Genomic DNA, 18260 nt, shown 5'->3' with positions numbered 1-18260 from the left:
AAAAACAAAAAGATTTCAGAATGCGATTTTGATCTGGAATATTCTGAGAATGCATAGCACACACAACCAAAGTGTCGAGGCTCCAGAATGGGGTTTGAATAGGCCATCGTAGGAGTTCATCAAAAAACTCCAATCAAACTTTCTGGACCACAAATCTGAAATTTGGAGCTAACTACTTGACACCCCAAAGCTGAATGTGGAGTTACAGGCTTACAGCTCCTTTTCGAAACAGATGTGAGCTGAAACACAATGGGGAGTATATTTTCCATTATTAGAAAGAAAAAAAATGTGAAGTACATGTACTTAAAGACCCAAACTTAGGCAAACACTGTTGAGCCAAATAGGAAGAGGGGCAACCAACTGCACCCGACCATAGTTGTCAAGGCAACACCTAGACGTCCAGGTGTATTGGTAACCTTGGATGCCTTGTCGGAGTCACCTGCGTCAGCTGTCAAGGCCGCTCCAATGCTTGGATCGTCTAGACGTCCAGAAGTATTGGTAACCTTAGATGCCTTGTCCGAGTCACCTGCGTCAGCCGTCAGGGCCCCTCCAATGTTTGGATCATCTAGATGCCACGACAACTATTCACCAGAACCTAACAAATCCCCGCCCCAACAAGCCGCCGCCCCAAAAAAAATAAAATACCAAACCTGAACTTACTCCTATCAAGTCGTATCAAACCATAACCAATAGGAGCAAGAGATGAGCTGACAACTTGTCATATGGCCAATCCAAAGTGAAATTGACCTACCAATGGAATGATCGGCCAGTTCGACTTGATGGGCCTGCATAAAACATATTCTACCTAGTAACAGCAATAATACCAAGATGAAAACAGTTAAAAAAATTAACATGATAAGGCTCGTGCATCAATATGTATAACCATATATTGGAGCACCCATACAAGAAATTTCACAAAATTTTATCAGGACAAAACGCTGATTGGTGTTCGCAAATCCAAATGATAAGAACTCATACAAAATATTTAAGATAAAAGTAACACAGCTATAAAAAAAATTAAAAAAAAAACAGATGCTAAAATTGATTGGGAGCCAATGGCAAAAATGGTGAGAAGCAACACCATTCACACGGTTGTGGTTGCCTTTGAAGCTTGAGCTTTCCTCTTTTTGAGAAGATCAATATTCGCCTTCTTCCGTTCATTGCTTATCTGGAATATAATTGAGCTCATTAGTTGGCATCAGAGAACCTCTAGACAGCTTTGATAACAAAAAAAATATTACCAAGATCAGTAAACGATGCATAATAGTAACTCCATTAAGCCAGTGCATGAATAAAAGTTAACAAGGGGAAAAAATGAAGGATCAAAGATTTCAGTGTGCTTTGGAAAGCAAGCACAAAAGTGTAAACAAATAATGATGTATTTGATCTTCCAATCAATGTATCAAATAATAAAAGCGAAATTAAGTTGGCAGTTCTTCACAAGACAACTCTTTCTAAAATTTCTAATATATGGATTTCCCATCTTTCTAATATTTTTAATATATGGATGTCCCATCATCATCTCCTCATGATTCCCCCAGGTCCAGGAAGACTAGATTTGGTAAAAAATCATCCCAGTGCATGTTCACCATAAAGCTATAAACAAGACTTTTTTGTAATCCATATGATTCATTTTGATGGACATCAATCTAAATGCAGAAATGTTTAGAAATTCAGTATCTTCCATCTGACATCTCTGCCAAACAGAATACCAATATGGGAGCACCTCATGCAGAAAAAGGGGAAAAGAAAAACACAAAACAGACTGCAACACTCCTGTCAAACTTCTAAATTCTAATGTTCCCACATACAACGAAAATTATAAAAATACTTTCTTCATTGCCTTTACATCAGAACCTCAGTTCCACTATCCTAGTGTTGCATGGTAAGGTGTAGCAACCCCCAATACTGGAATTGGCTACAAGTATGTTTTGAATGATACAGACCTACAGACCGTACAAGTACAAGGAATAAACTAAAAATGTATCAAAAAAGGGGTTGTCACCATCTCAAAAAAGTTGGATTAAACCAGTGTTTTAATGGGACATCTGGGGATGCCGTCTGGGATGCGTTTGAGAAGGCTGACAGTCATCCTGGTCGTCCCCCATCTATTTGGACATTCCCTGATGTCTGGGACAGCAAAAATAGGCATCCAGGACAGTGAAAAATGGATTGCAGTCTACCTCCATCCTGAACTCAAAAACACTACTCTAAACACTGGGTTAACCCTTCTTGTTCTTTACAGCCATGTTTGTGTCTCTGACAGCCGGGTTCATCTTGAACACATACCCATAACCATGTCGTGTCATGTCGAAATGAGTGTTCCTGCACACATGAAGTGTCCAGGCCACAGAATGCAAGTATATAGGGATAGGACCAAAAGAATAGTTGAACCAAATGGAGTCCACACTCACCCCAAACAAAAATCTACACAATAAATTATTTAAATATAACGTACAAGAGGAAGCTCAACTTCAATTTCCAGTCTTTGTGAGCTAGCTAAGGTACACAAGTAAAGATAGTAGCCGAAGTATAGTGTAGACAGATAAAGAAATAAGCACTATATAGTATGTATCATTAGAAAGAGACCTTTAGTGTTAACTATCTTTTCATTGAAACAGTCAAAATGCAAGTTTTGAAATATAACATTTGCCAGAGTCTGAGACAGACACTAGACAAAAGCAACTATACTGTCTTGGAGAGGCTCCAAGCCTCAAACAAAGTGGAGAACCTACTGGATCCTTATTGTAAAGAAACATAATCAATAAGCTATCCATCTCCATTGGGCATGGGGAATGGCTTTCATAATTTCTGATATTTGTTAATGCAAAGCTAACAAGCAAAAACCCACTTAAGCCCCTCCAGTGCGAGCAATAACCTAGCAAGCCTGTCACATGGTGAATAGTCCATGTCTATTGAAGTCCCAATATCAATTGAACTATTATTCTTCTCTCCTCTTTCACTTTTTCTGTTCTTTAAATAGCTATATCGTTACTCTATTTCTGGCGGTAGAATCAGCCCCATATTGTTCGGTTGAACCCCATCCTGTGTTGTCTTCTCCCACCTGAACTTTGATTCCCTGAAATTTATCCCTGGAATGATTTTGCAGTTTATTTTTGGTAGCCAAACATTATATTATCTGTATGAATCGAAACCTGCAAACAAGGTTGTTCCAAAACCACCGCCAGATCTGAAGTCTGGAATTTTTTTGTTGAACTTTAGTTGCTGATCATTGTGTTAGTTGCTTGCATTCAAGAGAGATATGGGTCGCAAATCTTTGCCCAAAGTTTCAGTTGAATCATCCCTCTCTTGAAGCACGAACTGGTTTTTGCCTTTGCTGGTTCTGTTGAGTCGTAAGGAAGAAGACAACATCATTCTCTACGATTCCTTTGTTGCTTTTTTTTTATTCCCTCTTTCCAATAGTACCATCCCCTTAGTTTTTTAATCCCTCATGTCCTTATTTTATCCTTACTTCCAAGTATACCCTTTCCTCTATCATACGACTTATTCCTTTCACTTGTTGCTCTTATTGATAACTTCAGATTATTTACTGAATCGCCATTTTTCCCTGAGCTTGGATTTTTTTTAATTGATTGGGTGGACCCATAAGCGAACCAAATAGGGTATTTTGACCCGGGTTCTGCATCACTTTGGGTTCCAAAGAAATTAGTCAAGGGAAGATGATTATGAAAAAACAGAAAGAAACAAACAAACAAATTTATAAAAAAAAAAAATAAAAAGGAAAATGTGTCAATATTATAACAAGAACAATAAAATATACTTGCCCTAAAAACAAACCCAAAAAACTTTAAGTCACGTGTGAAAAAAGAATTGCATCAGAGAAATAAAGGAAACCCTAATCTTAGGAAACAATAGGAGGCCTGTTTATACTAGTACATGCAGACATGTTATAGAAAATAGAAGTTTCGAATTCGTAAAATCAATAAAGAAATAGCAACTTACCTGCATTGCTTCGTACAGTCTCCTCTTTTTACGTGACATCACAACCATGGACATGTTATCAGCATCTTTGGCAACTTCTCCTGGATCTTGTACAGACTCTTCCTCAGCCTCTGTTTTCTCAAGTCCACCCTGCATTTTCTTATTAGAAACAGATGCAGTATATTGTACACCTTGTCGTTCCAGTTCCAATTCATCATGGTACTGTTTCTCAAGTATGGCCATCTGCAAATACCACCAAAGCCTGAGAACTTGAATCCATCATGCACAACCATAAAGAATTGCAATTAACTCAATTTCGGTTCGAAAATTCAAATAATCCAACACTCAAACAAGCAATCATTTATCCAAAAAGAACTGCAAACATCAGACCTTTTCCCCTTGAGACAGATTTGTATATTGTTCATCCGGGAAAGAAAATTGGAAATATAGAAACAACCCTCCCCTTCCCACCCCAAAAACAAATTCCTGAAAAGGAAATGCCCTTTACTTGCTGCCTTTTGTCTCAACCCCAAAAACCAAAAACCTGAGCATTCCTAAAAAAGAACATACCTTCTGCTTATTCTTGGCTGCTTCATTAGCTTCTGTGCGACTTAATATACCTTCTACAAGTAAATTCTGAGCACCATCCACATCATATCTATCTACACCAGGCATTGGCAAGAGTTCCTTTCTAGCTGCAGCTTGCAGACGCTTAATTTTCTCTGCATACTCAGGAACATAGCCTTGTGCTTCATTTTCAACAAATGGAGACAAGTGTGGTGGAGGAACCCTGTTAAATAACAAAAGCTATTAGATAACACTATTCAAAACTTGATGTTACAAAATCTGTACCTCTTATTAGTTATTACCAAAACAAAATATCTGCCTTCAAGATCCACAAGGGATTGACTTCATTTCCTCTTCCCCCCCACCCCTCGGAGGAAGAAAAAAAAAAACGCTTACCTTCTTAAGTTTTGAAAGGCTTATGTAAAGCATCACAAGTGTTGGTGTATTTCATTCCAGTCACCAAATTGTGGCAAACATGGGTTCATGTGATATCACTTGTCAAGTTTAAAAGTTGAGTCTGGAGTAATAGAACTCACAAAATTTCAATGAAACTTTAAAGCAGAAATTAACAAGAAGTTAGAGTTATGAAGATCAACCCTGGAATCAAATGGTTTTAAGATAAGTCGAACGAAGACGGAGTATATGGTGTGTAACTTTGGTTAGAACAGATAATTAGAGGGTTAAAATTGATGAGAGGGAGATTCCGCAAAATGATTATTTTAGGTACCTTGGCTCAATCATAAATAAAGAAGGTGATATAGAGGATGATGTTTCACAAATAATTAAAATAAGATGGATGAAGTGGAGAGGTGCGTCCGGAGTATTGTGTGATCATCTTATCCCTTTAAAACCTAAAGGAAAATTTTATAAGACAGTCATATGGCCGACTATGATGTATGATGTGGAATGTTGGGCAGTTAAGAAGCCTCATATAGATAAAATCAATGTAGCGGAGATGAGGATGTTGAGATGGATGAGTGGCAAAACGAAGAAAGATAAAGTAAGGAATGATCGTATTAGAACTCATTTGGGAGTAACTCCAATACATGATAAGCTACAAGAAAGTCGTTTGAGATGGCATGGACATGTTCAACGGAGGCCTTTGGATGCTCCAGTACGGAGGAGTGATTTGATTCAGATAGCGCGACCAAGCAACCAAAACAAGCACCTGGGCGAAGTAAAGCTGATCGTAGAGCACCGTTGCGCTAACGTGCTGCAATCAAACTACTGGGCCCCTAATAGAGTCAAAGGCAACGGTGCTCTACGATCAGCTCGACCACTGGGAGAGAGTGCTCGTAGATCAGCTTGACCATCAAGAGTGACATGGGAGCTCCTCTAAGTGTTCCAGTCGGTGGAGCGACTCTCGGACGAATTTTCAATGTTCATGGAGAACCTGTTGATAATTTAGTTCCTGTAGATACCCGCACAACATCTCCTATTCATAGATCTGTGCCTGCCATTATACAGTTAGATACCAAATTATCTATTTTTGAAACAGGAATTAAGGTAGTGGATCTTTTAGCTCCCTATCACCGTGGAGGAAAAATCGGACTATTCGGGGGAGCTAGGGTGGGTAAAACCGTACTCATCATGGAATTGATCAACAACATTGCCAAAGCGCATGGCGGTGTATCTGTATTTGGAGGAGTAAAGAACCATGAAGTCTTAGCCTTTCAATCCAAAAAAAATAGAAAGAATCACTTAGGACTCGGATTTTTAAGCCATTCTGGTAGTTCGATCGCAGAATTCCTGTTTCTGTATTTCCGGAATATGAGTGTGTAACTTGTTATAATTGATCCTATTGATAGTATAGAGAATGGGCCTCAGTATATGGATGTCACGAGTCTATTGGCATAGAATATGGAATCTTTTCTACGTAAGCTGGTTGTGCAAAGTTTGTTCATGCATACAGGCAGTGTGATTTGGGGTTCTTTTGTTTGCTCCGCAAGGTAGCCAGAGCCAGCCAGTTTTTCATTAAAAAGGCATGATCGTCTTCAACTGCCGGAACTAAGAGCCAGGGGCAGAACTAAAATGACCTTAGGAGAAGCGGTGATGAAAGACATGCATAGCTTAGGCCTTCTATCAAGTATGACCTCGAATAGAGCTGATTGGAGAACAATGATATACATATACGAGGCTGGGATTTCACCAGTAAGATCAGTGTGCAGTCCTCTTATCATATGGACCAACCTACATCTCCATGTCTGACATAGCAACAGAGTGTGATCTTATGGAGGAAATGAAGTTCACTAAAGCTAGTGGCATCTATCTTTTTCAGTGAAATAAAAGATTAAAGAACAGATGAAGTACCAAAAGAATTCAACATTCATAAAAGAAGCAGAAAAGAATTATGTCTGCACGTAATAGAACCCAGAACCAAATACCTGGTTCTTACAGCTTTAAAAGTTCAAAGTCTTTAACCCCAATTACCATCCCTGATGACTAGTCCATTAGAAGACAAAGTTTTGTGAACTGCATGGCACTCAAATAAAGTGGCTTATGACCGACCCCATTTAGTTGGAATAAGGCTATGTTGTTCTTGTTGTTGTTGCAGTTCACAAAAATTTCCTCCACCAGTTTATTTGCATTACATATGCTGACACCCTCCCTTCACAAGCACTCTTATGATGGAACAATAAAAATTGCATAATACATACCTTCCCACCAAATAATCATCTGTCGGTAAAATGATCCGCGCATTTACACAATCATAAACCCATTGCGGCTGAACATATTCTCTGGAAAGAAAAATATGACCCTGGGTTGGCCTATCAACAATCTGCACCAATGGCAATATCCATAATTCAGACTCGCCCCAAAAAAAAAACTGCTTCCAAAATTGTATCAACGTTAATCTTTGCTGGATCCTGACAGGTAATCAAAGGCTCCAGAAGAAAAGGTCTACTCTTAAATGCAAATTATGAATTATCCCACTTTATAACATTTCTCTCTTATCAGGCAAGCTTACTTATAACAAACTGACAGAAATCTCCCCCAGGCAAAAGAAAAAGAAGGCGCGACTGACATTTTTTCCATATGAAGAACCCTAGGATAAATATATAAATTTTATTTATTAGGTTTTTACATTTTCATATCACTTGCCCTCTTCACACCCTCAACCAGTAGGAACTTAATGCTATCTCCTCCTTACATCAGTACATCATGGACTGACAGGCATCCAGGAGTTCATGTGCTTGCAGATGCATAATCTGTACATGTACAAGATGCTTCAATAGGACGGAAACTGAAAACATAAGGTAGATATCTCAATACAACAGACAAAGCAGTATTCCTTTTCAACCATGACATTCAGTTCTACCAATATTTTTGAAAACCAGATGGAGTACATGCAATCAAACTGGGTGCCAACTCTATCCAAACTGCAAAAGGCCCCCAAAATTTGGATGGGGATCAAAACCACATCTAACACGCTGGTTTTTACGGTTTTTCTTCAGCCATGCAGACCAACTGGCTTTTGGCCCTTTAGATCTACTTCTATTTTTATCTTTAAACTAGATTTTGACCAAAGGTCATCGTTTTGTGTGATGGTCAAAAGCTTGGGTTATCAGCATGAAGACATGAGTTAGTCTTAGCGGCCAGTTGGAGCAAAAATGTCAAATATTAGGGTTGTCTCCAATCCACTCCCTGAACCCTGCAAAATCAGGCTAGCACTAAATATGGCCCTTAAACTTAGCTTCAGACTGGTCAAGACCAGGTTACAGTGGGTAAAACTGCGACTAACCAGTACAACAGTTTCTAAACTCAGGCTCTACTATGCGTGAACTGACACAGATGACAGTAACTATTTCAGTAACACGGCCACATATAAGTATTTTTAAGTCCAAATATTACCTGGATATTTAAACATAGGGGCCATATTATTAAATCCACACATACTCATTACCTGAATATTTAAAAATAGGTACTATATTAATAAACCCACACATCCTCCACATCAACTCTTGTGTATACCCAAAAACTAGACCTTACCAAACCATCACTTACTCTCCCTTTTTGTCACCTCTTTTTCCTTTGCTGCAGACAATCAGACAACTAAACACAAAATCCAACTCCTCACATCCATTCTACAACACTCTCTTCTGTAGCAGCATTAGTTAGTTCAATTCTCTCATCCATTCTACAACATTATCTCTTTTGTAGCAGCATTAGTTAAACCACAAGGAACTTAGAATACATTATTTTACTTTCATGGAATAACAAAAATTATTAGGCCATTAACCAAAGTGTTGAAACAGGATATACAGAGGTATACACATGCACAAAGGCCATGCATGGAGACATAATTGGCCTCACTTCATACAATTGGATATGGCCCGATATACAAAACCTCTCTATTCATAAACCCACCCCACCATTGGCAAACAAATCTGCTGAGGAGCTGGAAGAAAATATATATCCAAAAAATAAATATGAGAAAATATGTTATGCAAGTTCTAGCGATGGGAATGAACCTGATGAGTAATGCCCTCGTCAGATTCTTTAAATGGAGAGCCATCTCCCTCCCAGGAAACCAGACCTCCAAAAGCTGGAATGATAAATAAAAATGACTCTCTTGGGACCTAAAAACAAATAACAGAATTGATCACAAAAAAAAAAAAAAAAGTAATAAAGTATCAGCAGCATGCACCAAGCATAAGAAGAAATCAGGAGCAATGTATTCCAAGCAAAAAAAATGTTAATTGAATTGATGAGAAACTAAACTCTTTCGGAAAGTTAATCAATCAAACAAGAACACACGTGCACGTGCGCACAGACTATATACGTACAATGAAAAAATTTCCCTATGATGCAACGACAATCTGTATTTTTTATTTGGGCAACTGAAAGAAGTGGTCAACACAGCTTTTCATGGCAAGAATAGTGGAAAGTTTCTCTTTCTTTCTGGATGAGGGGGATAAAAGATAAAACATGACTTGAAAACAAGAAATAACTTCCCCCCCCCCCAAAAAAAAAGATCTAGTTTTTAGGGTCCGGACCAATTAAAGAAAAATGATGATACTCTTCCCAGGAGGCCAGGATACACAGCTGAACTCACCTCACGACTTAAAAAGAACTTCAAATTTTTAAAAAGGGACTTGCATTCTCTTCTTTCTGCATCATCATCTTCATCGTCATCACCGTCAGCATCATTTACAAGATGCATCAATGTGCCCGGTTCATTAGCAGGAAGTTGATGTTGAAGTTGAGCAAGTCTTAACTCAGACTCATCATTTTGTGAATCCTTTTTTACATCCTCAACCTGCTCTGATCGAGATGAATTCACAGCTTGAGAGTCACCCATAGTCAATCTAGAATTACCAGCAAAATATCTGGATAGTGCATAAAGATCTGCAAGATGGCAGGAGAACAAACAAGCAAAAAACTTTAACAGAGATAGCACATGGATAGCTTCACAAAGAGATGGCTACAGGAAACAAGCACAGCCAAATAAAGAATTACAATAGGATGATATTGCAATAGATAAGAAGTCAGAAAAGAAAATAAATTTGAACCAGGTAAACCATACCTGCCGCTAAAGCCTCCAACCGAGGATCAAGAATGGGTGGATACTTCACATTTATGGAATGATAAAGTTTGAAATTGACAAAGGCAAGGAGAGTCTGCAAAATAAGGAATGTTACACATATCTTATATGTATAATCCATCAGCATAAAGGTAGATAAGTATATAAGGCAGAGTTCCCAGCAATCAAATACCTTTTTTTTTTTTTGATAGGTAGGACCCAAAGAGAGTTGAACTCATTACCTCTCAATTTTGAGGTGTTGGTCCTTACCAACTGAGCTACCCCCTTTGGGGTTAATCAAAATCAAAAACCTTTTCATTCTCATAAGATATAGCCAGTGACTGAGACCCCATAGAAAATTAATATACGATTTCTGCTCAGTCATACCAAGTCTAATTCCTTTTTTTTTTATTTGTGCCGTAAAACTACACTTCCTAGTTTCTTGAAGAAATCATATATGCAAATCTAGTTAAAATTCTTCCCTAATCAAGCAAGGGACAAAAGAAAGTGGGCCAGTTAGTATAGACCTGATAATTTATTTTTCATTTCCAGATACTTGTTCTATAGGATAAATCCATATTTTTTAGCATTGGGGATGCTTGTAAGGCATTGAGGAGTTGACAATTCAATCATTTCAATGATGCAGCCCTAGATTCCCATCGCACTTCCCAGTTTGGCTACTATCACTATCAACTACCGCAGACCGCAGTAGGGTTGTTGGAGCTTACCAAAGACCAGAAGGAGAAGGTGACTTTACCAGAGCTGAATTGCTCTCCCATAAGGTGGCTTTGGTACTTTCTATCAGCAAAGGATAGAAACAAGTGATGATACAAGAGGAAGATTCAGAAAATGTTAACGGATGGATTGTAGAGTTTCCAAAGGAGCCTAAACATTATTCCCATTGCATTAGAATTGTAACATTTGTTCAAAGCCTTGCTTCCCAATCGAAAACTTTATTGATGTAATAGTAATGCAGTATTCTTCTAGAAAGGAGAGAGAAAACCTGTTCCTATGAGTTGGGTTGGTTTTGTCTGCTTCAATTTTGAACAAGTTCCCAAGTCTAGACCTGGTATGCATATTGTTTACCTGTTACTGTTCAGGTCAGATTCTGTTTGAATTTTATTTCCTTATTATCATAATGTACTTGTGGGGCTGGATTAGGTTACTATAAAATAGTCTTGTTTAGGTCAGTCATCCCTTACAACTTGCGATTGGGAGATTGGGTCGATCTTTATTCCTGTTTTGACTCTCTCTCACTCACTCTCATGATCTTCTAAAATCTCTTCACGGGTACTGTTCACAGTCCTGGAGCAGCCCCATATCTCCCCTTCTTCCCTAGTTGATCGAGTTCTTCTCTTCCATCAATCTGAAGAAACCACCAGCAGATCCATCTGTCCGATCTGCATTACCCATGAGTGTAAAATGAGATGGCTAATGCTTTGACAAAACAGGGCATTCTACATCCCTCTAAACCCTAGTTTTCCTAATATTACTAATCTACTGTTTCTTCTTTGCTGATTCCTCAGTCTATCTGCCCGAGTTTCCTTTATCTATTAGTAATATCATGCAAAGCAGTCGCAGCACAATTCCCTTGTACTTTATTAGCAAAAGAAATTTGAAATCCTAGGCAGTCCCATATCAAGTCCACTGCCATTCTTTTCAGCCAATTTTACTTTCTATTGGGATATCAATTTGAATGGAAGCATCTCAGTTATATCCTGTTAAATTTTATAAGATTGGTGGGCTATTTGAGCTTTATGTTGTGTTTAGTCCATAGTTCAAAATTTTAATCGAAACACCAAATATCAACAGTTTACCTCAATTTCAATCCTAGTCGAAACGAAACCACTAGAGACTTGACAGGTTACAAGGTTTCGGTCAAAATTTCAGCAAAATGATTGAAAGTCTGAAACGGTCCAAATTTCCTTTGAAATGGTCCAAATTGTTTACTGATTTCCAGTTTTATGATTCTTCATTCCTATTAAATATTTCAATTATTTTTATGAATGTTGTATGTTATAGGACTAAATTATGCATAACATAGGCTATATACGGGAAAACATCAACCTCAGGTCTAAAGCCAAACTACCACTTTTGGGGTTTTTCCAATCTAATGATTCAAGCATGCGTAAACATACTTAAATAGCCACCACAAGAAGTTTCAGTCCTCCTCTCATGCCTCCTTTGATGTCCAGGGAATTTCTGATCATAGTCCAATCTCCATCCTCATCCAGCACTATATTTCTTTTGGCCCAAACCCTTCAAATTCTTTGACATGTGATCTTCCCACCCTGACTACTTTTCCATAGTTACGAATGCTTGGTCTCAACCAGTCCAAGCCCATTCTACCCCCCCCCATCTCCTCTAGAAAGCTCCGCAATGTCAAATGTGCCCTCAAAGCTTGGAATTGGAAATATCTCAGCCTTTGTTTTGGATTGTTGTGGCAAACTCACTGATATTCAGTTGCATCTCCAATCTGACATTCTCAATGCCTCCTTGGCTACGAAGGAGCATCATGTCTCACCGGATCTCCTCTCCCTCATTGCCCAAGAGGAGAGTTTCGTCCGCCAAAAATCCAGGAACAAATGGTTAGAGCTTTGGGACTCCCACTCTACTTACTTCCACAGATCCCTCAAGGCCAGAACAAATAGTAACTCCATCTCTTCCCTTTTGTCCAGTAATGGTTCCCTTCTCTCTTTTGTCAAGGATAAAGGAAGAGTCTGTAAATTTTTTCAGCTCCATTTTCAACCCCCTCCTCACCCTCCACCCCTTCCATCCTTGAGGAATTTCCTATCCAAACCATCCCTCCCTCCCTTCTCCCCTCCCCTCTGAGGAGGAAATCCTCTCTGCAGTTCTATCTCACAAAGCCAACAGATCTCCCAATCCGTATGGGTTCAGTATGGGCTTTTTCTCTTCCTCGTGGGATATTATCAATCCTGACCTCGTTTTAGCCCTTCATAGTTTTTTCCTTCAATCCTAGCCAGGTTAAAGGGATCAACCAAACCTTTTTGTGCCTTAGCCCCAAGTCCAAAGGTGCTTCCTCCCTTTCTAACTTCCACCCTATTACTCTTTGCAACCTTCAGTACAAATTCATTACCAAAATCCTTGTCAATTGCCTTAAGTTGGTGGTTGATTCCCTTATCAGTGACAACCAATATGCTTTCATTCCTAGTAGATCCATCATAGATAATATACTCCTCTGTTTTAAGCTTGTCAAAAGCTTTGACAGAAAATCCCACCCTCGTTCAGCTCTCATGAAAATTTATATCCATAAAGCTTTTAACTCCTTGTCTTGGGATTTTATCATTTGTCTTGCACAAAATGAGTTTTCCCCTAGCTTCATCAATTGGATCTTTCACTGCATCTCCCCCCTCCCCCGGCTTCTCAGTCTTGGTCAATGGTAATCTTGCAGGCTGCTACTCCTTCTGCTGGTGTTCGGCAAGGCTGGCACCCTCTCCCCTTACATCTTCTTTCTTGCTCTTGATGTCCTGTCCAGATGCATGCAATCTAGTATGGACTATCATCTCAACTCCCCCATGTTCAAAAGTAAATCCCCTAAAATCTCCCATTTGGCCTTTGCTGATGAGCTCATGATCTTCTCCACAACTGACTCCTCTATCCAGTCCATCTTGTCTTGTCTGCTCCTCTTCCAAAGCCTCTTAGATCTCCACATCAATCATTCCAAGTCCCTCTTGTTCCTTGCTGGGGTTAATAATTAAACTTTTGCTTCCCCGAGATGATTTGGTTCCCTTTGGGCCCGTCCCAGTAAGCTACTTGGGCCTTCCTTTCATCCCTCCGAGACTCTGTCTGCACACCATTGCTCCCCTATCTTAGACTGCCTTCACAAAAGCTTCAGCTTTGGAAAGGTAAACTATTATCTTATGTTGGTCGCCTGGAGCTTATAAAATCTATCCTTCAGTCTTCTTTTATCTACTGGTCTGGCATTTTTGGGCTTCCTCAGTCTACAATTTCAAGCCTCGAATCCCTAATGTGTACCTTTCTTTGGAACCTCTATTTAGTCATTTTTGCTCCCACTACAATCCACTACAGGGTTGCAGTTTATCCAACTTATGCCTTTATTTTAGAACAGTGGTATTATTTCCTGGGAAGACAGAGCAGAGAATGAAATCCATTGAATAATGGAAACACAAAGAGCACACAATGCATCAGGGCATAATTGGCAAATTTGACCTTTTATTTTAGAACAGTGATATTATTCCCTGGGAACACATTCTCTGACTCCAACATGAATTATATCCAACATTTCTTTTAGAATTAAAAACAAATACCATAATGGAATCCAGCTAAACACGAAAGAATGATGCAAACTTTAAAAAACAATCACCTATGGAGAAATAAAGGCCTAAAAGTTTCTTAGAAAAGTAAGCACATGGAAACAAGATACTTCTTTGACATTCCCAAATATAGATGATCAAGTATATAATGATAATTGAGAATCACACAGAAATCAAACTATTTGGACAAATGTCGTTAGAATGAAATCCATTGAAGCACAACCTCATAAAATTCCAGAAAGGTTAACATCACTTTAAAGTCAACATCATCAGTCCAGACTTGTTGCAACGCATGTGGTGTTAACCATGTGATCTTCTGCCCCTCAACTTCAGCCTGTACAAATAACAGCATGAAAATAGTTATACAAATAGAGAATCCTGCATCCCATGCATCCTCACTGTAATACTGATAAATACCTGGTAATATATGCCTTTCACAGATATGAACGTCTTACGTAAGCTGTGAGTTCGAGAAATGTAAGCTTGCCATTCATGACTCAATCTAAAATAGGAAGGAACAAATAACTCATCAATACTTTATTCAAATAGATAGAACATAAACAACTGAAACTGTAATTAGTTGCTCAAATGTGGACTTAATTCAAAACAAAGGATATGTAGGCAACAACAGCACCAAAATCAAAGAACACACAAGTTAACGTGCTTAGTTGAGCAGCCCTTAAATCACTTAGAATGCTTGGAGGGGGAGGGGGAGGGGGAGGGGGGAGACACAATAATCGTAACCCCAGAATCATCCAGACAAACCTTCGACAGTTGTGAATACGCTTCACTTCAATGCGCTCACTCTCAAGAGCTGGTAATGCTGCAAACAGGTGTACCATCGTGAGGCAGTCGTCCAAGTCCCTCAGTGCATCAATGAACTTCGGGTATCTAACCACCAAGCATGACATCCCAGGTAGATATTGAGAAAGTTGATACAGATATTTCAGCAGAATCGTAGCAGAAAATTAAATTTAGGAATGAAAAATATTAAGAAAGCACAAACCTTTCCCGTATAAGATTATCAAGGTAATAAGTTGGCTTGCGACTCAGCAGTCGAGCTGCGCGATCCTTGTTCTTCTTTGCCTGAGCTTTCTTTACCTTCTTGTCATAAGCCCTAATTTCTCTGAATTTCTCTAGTAATGGTTCGTGTGCAAGGAACATGATATCCTTCATGTGATAATATGTCTTGTGGTTTCCTTCCACCTTCTTCTTCGGTTCTCGAGGGAAAACACCCTTGAGGATACATAGTCGCCTGCAATGGAAAAACCAAATACTAACTTAAATTGAAGGGTTGAATTGCTACACAGTAAGCTAGTAATAAGAAGATGAATGATATTATCAGCTTCAACAATCAATGGACTTAAAACCCTAAACCCCTTAAACCCTAAAGTTTCAGAAGACAAGCTTCAACTGAGTGGCAAGTTAACAATCTCAGTACCTAAAAATAGGCAGAGGGATCTGCAGATACTTGATTGCTTTCGATCTGGTGATATATTTAGCAGCATTTCCTTCCTTTTTCTTTCCCTGAAATGTGCAGAAAATGAAAAGCTAGTTAGAATAACAAGTATCGACTTCAATGAAGTTCGAATCTTGAAATACTGAGAAGATTTCAAGTTTAATCGATGAAGTCGAAGTGAGTAATATTTACAGGAGGCCTGTAATGCTTCGGCATCTTGCAGCGACTGGTTCGATTAACGATCAATTGGAGGTGGCGGGGAAGACCGACTAACGCAGTAGCGTTTCGAGAGGGAGTGGGAAAGAAGGGCTTACGATATTCACTTGTCCTTTATATAGGGTACGGTGAGGGTTTTCAAGTTTGTTTTTTTTTTTTTTTTTGTTAAATTTCAACCCAACGAGGAATCGGTATTGGATTAGTTGGATCGGTCGCTTTGTATCGGTATAAGTAGGGACCGATACTGATTCCTTGTCAACCCTATATCGATGGATTTGAACGGACCAAGGGTAAAAAAATTTTATTTTTAAAAATCCAATAATATAAAGAAAGAGGGAAACTTCGTTGTGTGGGAGTGCTGGCATAGTCTATCTCCCTCCTCTCCATTTGAAAATATATTTTTGCCCCCCTGTTTTGAAGGGGAGATAGATAGACACATGGGAGTGCAAACGTAGGCCACACTCCAGGACAGATAACTACTTCCCTTTAAAGAAAATGTAGTAAATTTGTTTGATCCGAATCAGTATTGGATTGATTGATATAGATATCGATTACTAAAACCCTAGTTTCAAGTGCTTCTTACCTTCACAAGGCTGAAAGATATAAGTACCGGTGTATCAAGTATTCGAACTTTAAACTAGCCGATGTAGAAGGGTTAAATCATTCAGATTATAATCCAACGTTGGATGTAGTCGAAATAGTACGAATAACTGATCAAGAGTAGTTGATCAACAGTTATGTGTCGTTAATAGTTGACTTATCTATGTATTAGGTAACCCTTTAATCATAAACGAACATAGAAAATGGATCGAGGATCGAGTTGCATCGAGTTTTCCTTCAACTATGGTGAAAGGAATCCCCACTCTCAATGTTGTCTACTTGAATTATTAAGGGCATGATTAACTTTGTATAATATTAGGGTTGTCGAAACTTTTTACCATAGATTTATTTAATCATCTCCCAATCCAAAATAAACAATAGTCACATGGGATTGGGTACATAACACCCAATTTTTGATAGACAATTTACATTAAAAGAAACTTCATTATCTCAAGTGGGCACAATGAGCATGACATTGCCGTTATCCTATTAACTATAGGTGTATACAACCTAATACATTCATGGAGTGGACCATTGGAGCGGGATGAGTGCATCATTTCGAATTTTCTGTCATTGAGGGGGGCGGACCGGTCATTTTACCCACCTCATGGGTCTGGGCTTGGCGCATCCTACTCCTCCACTGTAGAGAACATTTTTCATTTCTCATAATACCCCTCCTCTAAGACATGAAACTGCCCACTGTCCGTGTAACAAACCCTCTCCCATTAATCAAACATGTGACATGCAAAATTCCGTCACAAGTATTGGTACATGATCCGGACTGTCGAAAGAAATCTTAATTCCAATATCAAATACTTCATTCAAAGAATTATCCTTGTAGATTTGTTGTAGTGTTGTAGTTATTGAATGTTGTTGGTTGGGATATATCCGTTGAGGTTTATTCCTTAAGAAGGAATATGACCATTGTGAAGTATTTTGTATTTAAGAGTTTGGGTGTACGAGTTTTGTTGTATGAATGAAACGTCAGTGTTCTATCCATGGATGTAGGTGTTTCACCGAACCACGTTAAATCGTCTGTGTCTTCGCATTGCTATATCGATCCAATTCTACATGGTATCAGAGCAATATCTATAAATCACTGAAATTTCCTCCTGCAACTGAGTCACTTCTGCTGAAGAATTATTTATTCATTTGTGCTTCTAACTGCAAAACGTTGAAGGAGGTATTCAGAATTTTTTAAATTCAAAAATCAGGTTCTTACGTTGAAGGAGCTATTCAGAATTTTTTCAAATTCAAAGGTCAAGTTCTTTGTTAATGACCTGGGAACTCACCTCTAGCGTGACTTTCTAGACAGCTTCACTCTTCAGCTCCTTCTTTCTTTTACTTCTTTATGTTTGGAACTAACACTATAACAGAGAACTCTCCTTTGGTGCAAGAGACAAAGATTGCCCTTCCACCAAGTTGTTTTTCTGGAACGAGTTCAAGAGCGTGGAACTGGGACGAGCTCTTTTTCAATTTTGCCTCAGTTTTTTCTTTCAAATGGTCGATTCTTCCGGACATGAAACCAATACAGGTATCAAGCTCACCTCTATTCTTTTGAATTGCTTGAATTATCTACCATGGCCATGGGCAGCTTCCTTGGCCTTATGTGGTTGAGGTAAAATTGGTTATGTTAATGGGAAAATAGCTCCCGTTG

General features: G+C 38.8%; 1 protein-coding gene across 1 annotated transcript; it reads right to left on the bottom strand.

Annotated features, from left to right (window-relative positions):
- Positions 1 to 869: 869 nt before the first annotated feature.
- Positions 870 to 16034, bottom strand: LOC122672851 (pescadillo homolog). The gene is made up of 13 exons (XM_043870349.1): positions 15980 to 16034; positions 15770 to 15855; positions 15335 to 15583; positions 15094 to 15219; positions 14746 to 14830; positions 14552 to 14662; positions 10037 to 10130; positions 9566 to 9858; positions 8982 to 9089; positions 7167 to 7288; positions 4513 to 4732; positions 3964 to 4185; positions 870 to 1168 (listed from the first exon to the last, which is right to left on the bottom strand). The coding sequence occupies exons 1-13, from the start codon at positions 16001 to 16003 to the stop codon at positions 1085 to 1087; spliced, it is 1824 nt and encodes a 607-aa protein (XP_043726284.1). The 5' UTR covers positions 16004 to 16034; the 3' UTR covers positions 870 to 1084.
- Positions 16035 to 18260: the final 2226 nt, after the last annotated feature.

This window comes from Telopea speciosissima, chromosome 8 (assembly GCF_018873765.1).
Source record: "Telopea speciosissima isolate NSW1024214 ecotype Mountain lineage chromosome 8, Tspe_v1, whole genome shotgun sequence".
NCBI lineage: Eukaryota > Viridiplantae > Streptophyta > Magnoliopsida > Proteales > Proteaceae > Telopea > Telopea speciosissima.
The sequence above is the reverse complement of the archived record's forward strand: the minus strand, read 5'-3'. Positions and strand labels throughout refer to the sequence as shown.